Source organism: Mytilus edulis, chromosome 11 (assembly GCF_963676685.1).
Source record: "Mytilus edulis chromosome 11, xbMytEdul2.2, whole genome shotgun sequence".
Lineage (NCBI taxonomy): Eukaryota > Metazoa > Mollusca > Bivalvia > Mytilida > Mytilidae > Mytilus > Mytilus edulis.
The window spans coordinates 73,553,190-73,567,849 of record NC_092354.1 but is presented as its reverse complement, the minus strand read 5'-3'; the positions used below and the strand labels follow the sequence as shown (position 1 = coordinate 73,567,849).

The 14,660-nt window shown below is 33.1% G+C and overlaps 1 protein-coding gene across 1 annotated transcript; it reads right to left on the bottom strand.

Moving 5' to 3' along the window:
• Nucleotides 1–2,037: 2,037 nt before the first annotated feature.
• Nucleotides 2,038–12,994, bottom strand: LOC139496249 (collagen alpha-1(XII) chain-like). Its single transcript, XM_071284742.1, has 6 exons — nucleotides 12,812–12,994; nucleotides 6,963–7,029; nucleotides 5,428–5,726; nucleotides 3,686–3,980; nucleotides 2,916–2,981; nucleotides 2,038–2,281 (listed from the first exon to the last, which is right to left on the bottom strand). Exons 1-6 carry the CDS (start codon nucleotides 12,839–12,841, stop codon nucleotides 2,106–2,108), a joined length of 933 nt encoding a protein of 310 aa, XP_071140843.1. The 5' UTR covers nucleotides 12,842–12,994; the 3' UTR covers nucleotides 2,038–2,105.
• Between the last annotated feature and the right edge of the window lie 1,666 nt (nucleotides 12,995–14,660).

Genomic DNA, 14,660 nt, shown 5'->3' with positions numbered 1-14,660 from the left:
GACGTGTTTTTCAACAGACTGTCGGCATTCCAATGGGAACAAACTGTGCCCCTCTACTCGCCGACTTGTTTCTTTATTATTATGAGGCTGACTTCATGCAGGAACTTCTTAGGAAGAAAGATAAGAAGTAAGCAATATCCTTTAACTCTACTTTCCGCTATATAGATGATGTTCTTTCACTAAACAATTCAAAATTTGGTGACTATGTGGAACGCATCTATCCAATCGAACTAGAAATAAAGGATACTACAGATACAGTTAAGTCGGCTTCATTTCTTGACTTACATCTAGAAATTGACAATGAAGGTCGGTTGAAAACAAAACTTTACGACAAAAGAGATGATTTCAGCTTTCCAATTGTGAACTTTCCATTTCTAAGTAGCAACATTCCAGCAGCACCTGCATACGGGGTATATATCTCCCAATTGATACGATATTCCCGTGCTTGCATTTCCTATCATGATTTTCTTGATAGAGGTTTGCTGCTCACAAGGAAGTTATTAAACCAAGAATTCCAAATGGTGAAGTTGAAATCATCCCTTCGTAAATTTTACGGACGCCATCACGAGTTGGTTGACCGTTATGGAATAACCGTTTCACAAATGATATCGGATATGTTCCTTACGTCGTAACTACAATCCCCTTCCCTTTCATGAATATGACCTACCGAATTAGACTATTTACCGGATTTGTAATCACATAAGCAACACGACGGGTGCCACATGTGGAGCAGGATCTGCTTACCCTTCCGGAGCACCTGAGATCACCCCTAGTTTTTGGTGGGGTTCGTGTTGTTTATTCTTTAGTTTTCTATGTTGTGTCGTGTGTACTATTGTTTTTCTGTTTGTCTTTTTTATTTTTAGCCATGGCGTTGTCAGTTTGTTTTAGATTTATGAGTTTGACCGTCCCTTTGGTATCTTTCGTCCCTCTTTTATACTTATATATGTCTTATATATATACAAAAATGGCTTATATAACACATTTTAGCATCGTTTGTTTACGATTCTTTGTTGTGATGATTTTCGGTTTCAAAATCGTGTATTTTCCCGTAAATTGCTTATATTCTGAAGTCATCGTTCTCTGACGTCAGGTAGCTCATTCATAAAAAAGCATATGACGTGGGAGTACGATCGGAATAGCCCAAACAATATATTCATATTTACATCAAGCTAGAGATAAAGGATACTACAGATACTGATACAGTTAAGTCGGCCTCATATCTTGACTTACATCTAGAAATTGACAATGAGGGTCGGTTGAAAACAAAACTTAACGACAAAAGAGATGATTACAGCTTTCCAATTGTGAACTTTCCATTTCTAAGTAGCAACATTCCAGCAGCACCTGCATACGGGGTATATATCTCCCAATTGATACGATATTCCCGTGCTTGCATTTCCTATCATGATTTTCTTGATAGAGGGTTGCTGCTCACAAGGAAGCTATTAAACCAAGAGTTCCAAATGGTGAAGTTGAAATCATCCCTTCGTAAATTTTACGGACGCCATCACGAGTTGGTTGACCGTTATGGAATAACCGTATCACAAATGATATCGGATATGTTCTTTACGTCGTAACTACAATCCCCTTCCCTTTCCTGAATGTGACCTATCGAATTAGACTATTTACCGGATTTTTTATCACATAAGCAACACGACGGGTGCCGCATGTGGAGCAGGATCTGCTTACCCTTCCGACGCACCTGAGATCACCCCTAGTTTTTTGGTGGGGTTCGTGTTGTTTATTCTTTAGTTTTCTATGTTGTGTCGTGTGTGCTGTTGTTTGTTTGTCTTTTTCATTTTTAGCCATGGCGTTGTCAGTTTGTTTTAGATTTATGAGTTTGACTGTCCCTTTGGTATCTTTCTTTTACCACGGGTGTGTACTCAAAGCGTTTGAAGGATGTCATGTTAGAATCAACGTTATACACAAGATTCAGGTTCTTTTTGGAGAAAGGTAATTCACAATTTAATTTAGCTACATTTAAGAGAGGGTTTTCAACGCTGACAACTTTAAAAACTGGTTAATGGAAACACATGCTACAAATTATTCATTTTAATCTAAATCTATATTCATATTAGTATATGTTCATATGTTTCTACGTTTGATCATCTAATTCGATCGTCGTGTTGATGACTTTGTTCGTCGTGTTGGTGACTATGTTCGTTATGTGCCAACCAAGGAAGATGGTGCTGATTAGCAAGCTGGTCAAGTCCCAGTAATCCTGGAGGCCATGGCGCCTTCTTTTGTGTTAATGGATAAAACACTGGTACTAAAGCGTATCCTACAACATGTACAAAGCATAGAATATCTGATGAAAATGAGGTCAAAGAATTATATCATTGCATAAAAAGATAAGAATGTAAGTGCATGCGGCAGAATTGACCTTAAGGTCCTGATAATAATATAATCAGTTGATTTATATACAGTCAATTTTTAAGTGGTATGGAATTTCTAAAACGTTATAGTATCGAGGTTATCCCCTGAAAGCATAATATATGAGATTTTGCTCTATACAAAACAGATAAAATTATAATTAACCTGATAAATGATTTCATAATGTTGTCTATCGTTTTATCTTGTATACTGGATCTGTATTGTTTATAACGTGAACCCTAAAGAACGAACCTAGAATAATATATCTTTATACTTACTGTTTTATTTATTTATTTCATCTTGTACAATATCTGATATGACTTTATGTAGAATTTATTATATTGAATAACGATTTTGAAATACGAGTTGCAATCGATAAGTGTCCACAATCTATTTATCATTAGTGTTTGCCTCTAATAAAAAATGTACCAGGTGACTTAATTAAATTCTATCGCTTCCAACTTTAAAATCTGTGTGTGATGCATTCTTGATAAATGTAATAAAACAACATGCAATCAAAGGTATAATGAAATGAACATTACCGTACGGAATTAATGTTTTTGAAATCTCTTCCAAACTACAAGGCTGTTTGGTAAGCTTGCTGCCTTCTGTTTTAATAATAAAAAAATCAAGTGAATATTATTTAAAATATACTGTAATATTTTTTCTGTCTATGAAGAAACAACATAAAAAATGTGGTGCACACTGAATAACCCCCGTAGCGGGTTATCTAAAAGTGTGCACCACATTTTTTTAATGTTATTTCGAATAGGCAGAAAAAATATTACAGTCATTTCTTATAGTTTAATTCCGAATTCCATTTTATACAGGAGTACAGGAGGAAAAAACATTGATGACATCATTGTCACATGACAAAATTATGTCTATGAGCTAATAAACAAAACAACGTCAGCCAATAAGAAGACGCGTTACAACCAAAATTAAATTATTACAATAGAACAACACTTCCAGTATGGCAATTATTTCATCTGGTTGGTGAGTTCCAGTGAATCTTCTATTCTAAATAATGCATGCGTGTTTTATTTTGAAGCTTGAAATTAGTCATTGGTAAATAGAGAAATTGTGCTTGGGATCTGTTTTTCACGATACAATTATAGCAGTATACCAATTTGGACCTTTTTATGAATGAGTTATTGTAACACCGGTTTATCTTATGTCACTCGGAGAATATCAATCAATTGAACCTTCAACCATTACTGTAACGTAGTAGCATTTATAAGCATTGTGATATGTGGAAATGTACGGAAAATGTACGGATGTATAGTCCCATCTTGTTAATTGAAAGACTTACTTGCAACATTACAAGCGTCATCTACTATCCTGTCATTAATAGTAGCCAACTGGTCAAAATCCGTAACATTAAAAACATATTCTGGTTTCGAGGCGATAGCGAGTAATTCCGACATCAACACCTTCGGTCCAACACCAATTACAAATATGGTAACACCATCGTACTTCAGTGCTTCAGCTTGTGGTTTTGGCAAGGCTCCAAGATTATGTTTTCCATCAGTAAGTAGTACGAGGAATTTGTTAGCACATAGACGTTCTCCACCATATTTGGGTAGGAAACTTTTTTCTCGCACAAACTGTAATAAATGTAATATTAATTGATACAGACAAACTGTAATAAATGTAATATTAAATGATACAGACAAACTGTAATAAATGTAATATTAAATGATACAGACAAACTGTAATAAATGTAATATTAAATGATACAGACAAACTGTAATAAATGTAATATTAAATGATACAGACAAACTGTAATAAATGTAATATTAAATGATACAGACGAACTGTAATAAATGTAATATTAAATGATACAGACAAACTGTAATAATTGTAATATTAAATGATACAGACAAACTGTAATAAATGTAATATTAAATGATACAGACAAACTGTAATAAATGTAATATTAAATGATACAGACACTGCTAGATTACATCACCAGTATGTGGCTTCACTTTTTGGAATTTTAAGTACTCAAAGATCTTCAACTTATTACTCGTTTGGCCTTCTAACTATTTTAATTTCAACATTTAATACACGCACTTACGTCATGTTTGTTTGATAGATATCAAAGCCAACACGGATAAAACCGGTAAAATAACGCTCTTAACAAAGTTATATTCAGGGTTGAATGTTTTATCCATTGCTTATATATTGATATACGACAGTTTATCCAGTCGCTCCATTGGTAAATAATGTCGAGCGTTTGGTTTTGTCTCTTTAATTTACATTTGAGGTCGGTGTTTTTGTTATTGCATTTTTTAACCACTTAAGGTGGTACCTAACACTACAGGGAGATAACTCTGTAAAGTCAGCTAAACGTTTTAATTACGTTGTGTTGCAAACTGAATATTAAGCTTCTCAATGATCAAAATAAGTGTTTGTCAAACTCCTATATAACCAGTGTATTTTTTCTGATTAAACGGTTGGTTCAATTTTTTTGATTTTTTATATTTTTGTCAAAGGGTCAAAGTAAATATTTTGTCAAAATTTCATGAAAATTAAACGAGCCAAATAAATTTTAGTCAAGGTGTTGGGTACCACCTTAACTTTGCATTGTCATTTTTTCAAACGACATTTAGATCTAATGTCAAATCGTATGAATATGATAATTTTACATGTAAAACAAGAAACTTAATACATATAAAAAATTTAACCCTCAAATAGCATTAGATTTATTTCTAAATTGAAGAAGCGCTAACTGATTTTTGTAGAGAGAATATTTATCTAAGTTCAGACTTCAGTGAAATCAAATAAGATAAGAAAGATCGAAATTAAAAAAAAAAAATACTTGTAGGTAATCGAGCATAATACTTTTAAAATATTTTGAGTCAGTTATTTGGTGATACAGGATCAGCTACTTAATGCAATTAAACATAACCTCAATGAAATGTGTTGTATCAAAACTGTTACTTTAACGTTCCATGCTTCAAGAGATAAAACTATTATAACAAAGAATGATCTTTAACTAAAGTGACTTAGGAATGTGACAGAAAAAGATCGAAAAACGGAGAAACTAACCTTTAGTCCTTCACCTATTGCTGTAGCACTTCCTTTAAGTTCGGGAAATATTTTCATGTGGTGCACTATATCTGCTTCTTGTGTGAAGTTGTTAAGGTAAAAATAATTTCTGACAGTGTGAGCTACCAATACCACGGAAACCTGGACCCCATTTGGTGGACCAAAATTAGTGAATGATTGGACCACTGCCACCATGAAATCTTTCATTTTATGGAATCCGTGGGGATCTGCTACTGGTATAGATGAAGAATCGTCGAATAGAAAGACTATGTCGGCACAGATATCACATCCATGGTTAGCTATAGATACAAAAGTTGGAGCACATTTATAGAAATATAAACAATTGTATATAGTTATAAATATTACAATGCGAATGATGTCGTATAAAACATGCTGCGTTTGCAAATTTTATGATTCGTCACGATAAAAAAAACGATGTCTGCTTTTCTCTTATCTCAGAAGTGTCTATCCAATAACGTATAATAATTTAGCAACATTATATTCAGCAATCGAATTGAACACAACATATAGCTTAATCTGATACCAGTACCTTTAATACAGACTGCATTACGTCTAAAATACAGGTCAAATTTATTTTAGAGTAGATTTTCAATTTCATCCTTTTTTCCATCTGGCAACTAATCTAAATAAATGGTTCTTTCTCAATGAAAACTGACATGTCTTGAATTTTGAAGGTGACTTTTCCAAAATATCTGACAACAATTGATTTATATCGTTACTATAGTTGTTTTGTGAACTTAATACAAATACTTTAATTCATGAACAATAAACGTAGTAAATGTACTAAGAGGGAATCAGTCCTGAACTGCATAATTTTTCGAAACTGCTCAAATGCGTGTAATTTGACGAAACTGTATCTTGTGGGGAGAATATGAAACACAGAGGTACGTGTGTTTTGTTTGAACATAAGCTTGATAAATGACATTCGATTTCATGTGACAAAAAAAACATATTCTATTTTATAATTTGTACTGGATTCTACTCACAAAATATATCATTCGATATACAATGTATATGTCTTTTAAAAATCTATTACAGTACTTTGGAAATTGTAATACCTCACTCCTTGAATTTTGTGGAAATTGTGTTGCATAATCTATACTTGTATCAGTATTGCTATACGGACTCTAGGTGATGTTTTTATTTGGCTATGGTATTTCCTGCTTTTCTTTGAGTTATTGTAAGATATAGAATCTTTTTTTTTCTAAAGCACAAATTGTGTTCTCTTAATTTATCTAGAAGAACTTTGCACGATCAAGTAAAAAATATTAGATATTATCAGGATGACGACTAGCCAGAAATCATAAAAATGTCAGATAATCATATAGTGTTGCGAAATACATTTCAATGTATGAAGATGTAGAGCTGAACATGGCTACAGCCTTGTTAGGAGGTTGCAATAGAAATAGAAACAAAGTAATAATCTTTAGAAAATTATACATTCTTCAGCGATAGATTTACTCCCATTTTCTCAAAGCACAAGACAATACAATACCCTAAGAGGGCATACTTACATTTAGAAGATTGAAAGTGATGTGGTAACTTGAAAGGAAACCCGATACACAGACTCAGGGAACATATCTACAAAGAAAATATATGGTGTAATGAGGAGCTAAACTATGAAAATTAAAATTTGATTGGCAGTTTTGTTGTTTGTTGTTGCTTGCTTAATGTCCAATGAAAAAAATATCATCCATATTTAGGACCAAAGACAATTAAACAAAACCCAGCAGGATACAGGTTGGGAAGAAAGACTGCTACTTGAAAATAAAATTATGTTGGGTATGGGTAAGAAATTGTACCTTGTACGGTAGGAACCATCAAAAAGATATTGAAAGATTTGTGACCTCATTTCCTGACATAAATATTCTGACAATACGTGACTGCGTGAAAGTACAACTCGTACAGCAAAACGTGTACCCCTTTTTTGCATCGGTTATCCCAGGCATAGATTACCTTAGATGTATTTGGCACAACCTTTTGGAATTTTGGATCCTCAGTGCTCTTCAACTTTGTACTTGTTTGGCTTTATAAATACTTTGATATGAGCGTCACTGATGAGTCTTATGTAGACGAAACGCGCGTCTGGCGTACTAAATTATAATCCTGGTACCTTTGATAACTATTTACTGCCAGACTGGAGAATTCCAGGAATTAAAGTATTTCTTAACGCCAATCGGTCAATGGGTGGTAGTTTGCCGCATAGATATGAGGTATACATTTTTACATATTGTCTCTGATAGTGTATTGAAATGCTAAAAATGGTCAGCTAAAGATAAAGTATAGGGATCGATTTAGTTGATATAATCGATACGATGTAAAGCGTTGTTGACTAACTTGATTCAGGTCATTTGTGTTCCGCCGATCTCTTTGAATCTGATGCAATGAACGCAGAATGACATCAAATCTGTATCGCCTATATTGATTTTTATATAAGTCTATATTCCTGTGTTCAGACTCCTATCATATCTATCCTTTAAGTAGACGGACTAAATTCATGCATCGTCATATCATGTCTGTAAGGGTTGCATACCGAACTATGTGTAAAATGTTTTAATTATATAAACCACTGTCTCACAAAAAGAAGGTTGAGCTAGCTTGTAGCAAGCTATAAAATCAGGTTAAATTCACCATTGACTTCGGAAAATGTCCCAAGTCAGGAATATGGCGGTTGTTATGTATCAAGTCGTTCTGTTAGTTGGTCATGTTTATATATTCTAACGTTGCAAATCCCATACCTGAATTTTATGTAAAATTAGGAATCTTAATCATTATGAGTTATCATTACTAACTGCTATTTAAACTAACGTTTGTCAGTTTTAATGAACGTACGTTACCGCATTGAATTAACTTGAGTTCAATATATTTGTTATACATTTTATTCATATCCTCACAGCACAAAATCAATAGCCTTATGCAGAGCCAGAATCATATCTTTACCCATTACACGGCCGACACTCGGCTAACCGAGAGATTGGTCGGTTAATCTATATTGAGTATGCGGCTATATGGGAGATTGGTCTGTTAATCGGGTTGGCTAAAGTCTGTTAATCAGGTGTTATCGAGAAAATCATTGAAAGTTCAGCATGTTTCACTATATAACTTTTTAAATATATGTTTATCATACAAAATATTCATGTCTAACAAAACAATTCAATGTACTGAATCCAGTGGTGTAATTATTATTTTTCTAGCTTCAATGTACGATCTATAAAATGAAAAGGCGGGTTACTCATCAATAAATGTATACACATTTTACACACACAAACTGTACACAAAATGACACGTTGGTTGAATTTACGTGCATGCAATATTTTAAACATCGAAAAAAGACAGGCATTATGTTTGTTAACCATACTGAAATCATTGTGTGAAAAATCTTCACGAAAATCTGTATTTTGGTGACATAAATCAATCTTTAATTAAAACCTGGTCTGTTAATGGGTCGGATGTATAAAACCCGGTCTGTTAATTGGTCTGTTAAGAGTTATGAATTGCAATAAAAGTAAAAAATTTTTGCTAAATGGGGTGTTATCGGATCAAATGGGTAGGCTCAAGGCGAGCGGCTAAAATATACGGAAACAACACATGAGGAATGAAACATAAAATATACGGAAACAACACATGAACCAGTGGCGGATCCAGGGGGGGGGGGGGGGGTTCCGGGGGGTTGGAACCCCCCCTTTTTTTTTGCCGATCAATGCATTTGAATGGGAGCATATAGTTGGAACCCCCCCCTTTTTACTCTGGGTTGGGACCCCCCCCCCCCCCTTTTTTAAAATGGCTGGATCCGCCACTGTGAACAATGAACAATTTAAACTATGGAAATATAAAATTGATAAAAACGGTTTCAAAAAGTGTTATATTATTAATGTAATGTTAATTTCATCCAAGAATGGTCGCATATGTCATGTGGATTCTGTTTAATTGTCATGCATGACACCAACTTGTCATCTACATTGGTAACCAGTATATAAATCAGAGATAAACGTCGTAATGTACCTAAACATCAGTAAGTAAAATATATTGGTATGCTAAAATATAAAGAATAGAGAAAGAATAATGAGTAAGATAAATAAAAGGTAAAAGGAAAAAACGTCACGGAAGAAACGTGACATAACAATTTAAAGAATACAGAAATAAACAACACCCCCAATCCGAACCCTCATGGTATACACGATAATCTGGATGGAGTAGCAGAATATAGAATAATAGATAAGGACAGTAGAGAGTGATGCATTGCTAAAAAAGAGAAAAAAAATAATAATTGTTTAAGAATACACACATGAAACACCCCTGGGTGTTGAAACAGTAACGGATTGCGATGTACTATTATTGGTGACAAATGCTAGAAGTTTACATGCGGACAACTGCCGTTCTCCTCTACACTTATGAAGAAAGGAACTAAACGGAATAAAATGTATTAAAACTTAAGATGACCAAATGTAGCTGCATTCGCTCCTTTCCATTTACTTCTTGAGAATGACTAACATTGCCTATGTGAAATTTTAAAATCGTTTGTATGCACATTGAACGACAAATGTATGTGACGTACACAATTTTCTGATGTCAGACACTCAAATCAATGAATGTGTTCGTAGATAGTAGATGTTTTTGTGTTCTGTTAAATTGTTCCTTTTAAAATTGTTATACGATGATGACTGATGTACCCATAATTTGACTATTTTATTTATTGTGTCTGTTTATTTAACGCCATCAATGTAAATATAACGGAATTTATGAGACTGTCATTAAAAAGTGAGAGGGTTAGCGCTATAGAACCTGTTGAACAACACACTAATCATATGATTAATTTTAATCGAATGATTAAGAAATTTTAACGAGTCGTTAGCACTAACGACAAGTTGAACAACAGACCCCAGGTTTAATCCACCATTTTCTACATTTGAAAATGCCTGTACCAAGTCAGGAATATGACAGTTCTTGTCCATTCGTTTTTGATACGTTTTGTTATTTGATTTTGCCATGTGATTATGGACTTTCCGAATTGATTTTCCTCTAAGTTCAGTATTTTTGTGATTTTACTTTTTTTTGTAAACAACATATGATTAAGTAATAGAAATAAAGAACCAATTGGAGGATGCTTACGAATTAGGGTTTTTCGTCCAGTGACAAATATCATGTGCATATGAGAATGACAACACGTTATATGCACTGGACAGATGTACAGTTTATATTTATTTTACCGGTACCCTGTGTTGTATTAGAAAGACACTTTCAGTAGGATTTGAAAACGTTCTACTTTGAACAGACACAAAAATTGAGGCTGATTGAAAACATTAATAATAAATTCATGCATATTCCAGCGGCCAATTTATATCACGCTATATTGAAGTGACACCCTTCAATAAAATGCAAAGAAAGTCAAAATAAAAATGCTCTTACTAGTAAATCACAACCGAAGTGAATGACAGACGGACATTTTTTACAAAACTTAATGAACAATTGCAATCAAGATATTTGAGGTTTACAACGCAAATATAGGAAGAAAAATTTAAAAAAAAATGTGTGGCGCTAATTCGCTTCCGTAGGATACTGTTGCACCGTATTATCATTTTTTTATTACTTAGGAACATCTCATTCTTAACTTTTTCTATGGAAAAATATAAAGGTAGCAAAAATAACTGTGGCTAAATAACTCTTAACTGACACAATTTCAATTGTCCAACCCATTAACAGACTTTATTCCCATAATTTTCACTAAAACGTGGTAATATTCACGTTATATTACAATTATGAAATATTCACCAATGCAAATTTATTTTTTAGACCCAAAGTACTATTTTGTGTCCTTTAAATGATATCTAAAATTGTTTGTTTCGACTTTTATTAAAAAATTCCTATGCGTATAAGCATAAATACTACATACTTGCGCGACGCCTTTTAATTTTACTGAAAACTGCGTAGACTATGAAATGTTTTTACAAGTGGAAAATGTTCTATGATAGATATCATTTTGTCAGACACTTTTCTTTTTTTGATTTGGTTCTTATAATATGCCAAAAATCTGTATATTTGATACAGTTTAACATTAAATTGTGCGTTTTACTCTTAACAGACGTATAACCAACCCGATTAACAGACCAATCTCCCATATAGCCGCATACTCAATATAGATTAACCGACCAATCTCTCGGTTAGCCGAGTGCCGGCCGTGCATTATGCATTCTCAAAAAGGTTTGATTGGTTTTTTAACAATGAATGCTACTTATAATTCCCGTAGCTTAACTATATTAAATAGTTTAGTTATAGGTTGCATTTCTATAAATATTGACAATGCAATTTCCCATAGGAACTCCTTTTACGGCTAAAACAGTACCACTTTTACTATGAAGTTTTGAAAAAAATCTTATCCTAGAATTGAAAATTTATATGCACCACAATTTTTTCAAAAGTCAAAATATAGGGCTGTGCGGTTTATTTCAATGTTTATATCCCTGAACTTCTCAGAGTTTAAACTAACACTAATTTTCTTAACTATCCCTACCTCGAATAAAAGGTTACCACAGATGTCAATGATAACAATATGCACATGTTTATTTTCTGGTAACATTCCCAAGTTATGTCTCTGTGAGATGGAACACAGAACGCATAACTTGGAACCAGTGTGTAAACACAATTAATTTTCTATGAATATTCAAGATCTCCCCCCAAAAAAGGCCTGTTTTGAGAAACAGCTGTATTTACAAAGTGCAACCTATAAAGATCAGAATATCTTCAATCCTTTCCCTTTCTATATTGTTTCAGAAAATTAAAAAAATAATGATAATCTTTTGTTTCATGCTGTGAATGATCTCTTCGTAATGGAATTTTCGGGAATTATTCGCAAAGAAATGTATTTACGGAAAACGTCCAATATAAACTTAACTTCGGTAAATCGAACTTTTGTCATGCTTTATATAGATTTCAAAAAATGGAAACATCCATCGATTATCAATTCGACATCCGAGATTTCCGAAGCAAAGCAAATATAAGGTTCAATAGGCATACATCACGATGCTAACTAATATCCAACCAAAAGCTGACATTTGCATTCATTTTATATTCTTTTTAAAAAAAAAGCGTTAAATTGCATGAATATATTTATATATATGAATACCAGTACCTCAAATTGGTCTGTTTGTTTCATTGCAAATAACAAAAAAAAAATTTAAAGAGACAATTCCGTGAAAAAAAACCAGTACACCAAATGGAAGAAAACGATTAAAAGAAGGTTCACTACCACACGCATTACTGGCCTAATAATAAAATGTCATCGTGTACTCTTGGAAAGACCCGTTGTCAGTTTGTTAACATGTATATTAAGGAGTTATCTTACCATGGAAAAGGATATATCACTTACTATGATTGAAATATATGCTAAATAAACCATATCTATGTGCAAATATACAAGTGCTAATTTCCTAATGGAAGAATACGTAACAACACCGATATAAACTGTATGCCCTTTGAAAGACAAACTATGTTTAATCTACAGCTCGTTGGCTAAAGCATTGATGTTATATGTAATATAGATATTTTGTTCATAAACAAGATTTAGTAAACACGTGGATTATTTGTCAAAGCGTAATAATAAAATCCGAAGAGGGCGGGGAATTATTTTTTATTAACTGAAAATTAATGGAATATCAAAGGAAAATAAAAGAAATTATTAAATCTTCTTAGAATTTGTCGAATTTAATTACTTTTTGTACTATGAAGTCAAACGCAACCGTAATGATTAATAGATCGTTATGCAGCTGGCCAAGGTTTTACTCAATAGAAACCCAAATAATAACCAACGAAAAAATATGTGTAGCTAAAAGTGTGCGTTTGTGTGGTTTTGTTTTTATCGATATTTTCATACTTGGATATATTGTTGTTTATGCAATATTGCACTCATGTATAAGCATGTTAAACGGTAACCTTTAAAAATTAATCACAAAAAAAAATTCAGATACTGTATACAATGGAAAAATTCTCAGAAAATCGGTATTCACTCTACGATTAAACACTATAATCTGTGCCACGTGGCCCTTTTGTTGAAGCTATTTGGCGAGTGGCAGCTCAGATTTTAAGTACAACAGTATAGGGTCTGTCTGGCCAATTGAACGCCTGTCTTTTTCTTGGATTTTCTGTCAGATTGGAAAAGAAAACATAAACAAATTCTATGGCCCTGTAAACCGTTTCATTTTGAAGATCAATAAATTATAAACAACGTTTTAACAAAGAGAATTCATACTTTCATAAATAGTCTGCATGTTTAAATCGAATGAACGTTTCAGAAGGCGTATAAAATTATAATCCTGGTACTTTGAAAACTATCAGAAGAAACGATTTTAATGTAACTATGAAAGTAAAATGCTGACTTCAGGGATCTCAGCTACGTGGGTTTGGCAGCGTTAAAGCGATAGCTAACAAGCTTCTGACACTTTTAAGACATAAGGTTCACAACTCACTTGAAGTAATGCAAACTCTACATAACACGAAACCAATTCCATAGACTGAGAAACTTTCCATTCAAACGAAAAAGTTACCGTTTTTGAAAAATGAAACTAAGTTTCAAAACAGCAATCCTGACTGAACAACTATATCTATTTGTCAAATTCCTCATGACTGGGATTTTTTAGACGATTTGCACAAGATATTTTGAAATCGTGCGTTGATCCTATATAAAACAGCCTTGCTTTGTTATGGTATACTTGTGGAGTTTTTGTAGAATAGTATTCTTTCCCGGAAGTTTATCTAGTCAAAAAGACATGCATTGATGACATTTGTAAATGGCCCCTTAACACGAATGACATTAGTTTTGTAGTTTCCAATAAACTGTTATCACAGAGATATGTCTCACTTTTTTGTAATTTCGGTATTGCAAATGTTGAAATTAAAATAGCCACTTTAGCATGGAAGTTTGGAAAATATTCAAATTCAATGAACCATCACACACGGCTAGACAATCTCCATGGAAATGCGATATGCCAATGATAATACAACTGTATACCAATGATAATACAACTGTATACCAAATACAATTGACTTATCTAAAGAAGTTCCCTTGAAACAAACCTAAACAAATACTATTTATAGATATCAACTTAGCAAAATTTCAAAGTCAATAAACCATATCTGAGGGGACGTGGTCAAATAATCTCCATGTTAATGAGATGTGCCAATGCTTATACAACTGAATACAAATATCATTGACCTACCAT

Excerpts from the sequence above, each read along its gene's own strand:
- LOC139496249 (XM_071284742.1), bottom strand. The coding sequence starts at position 12,841 with ATGGTTTATTTAGCATATATTTCAATCATA. Across the intron at positions 7,030-12,811 it reads TAGCATATATTTCAATCATA|ATATGTTCCCTGAGTCTGTG; the intron begins GTAAGTGATATA and ends TTTTCTTTGTAG. Across the intron at positions 2,982-3,685 it reads TGACGCTTGTAATGTTGCAA|AAGGCAGCAAGCTTACCAAA; the intron begins GTAAGTCTTTCA and ends TTATTAAAACAG.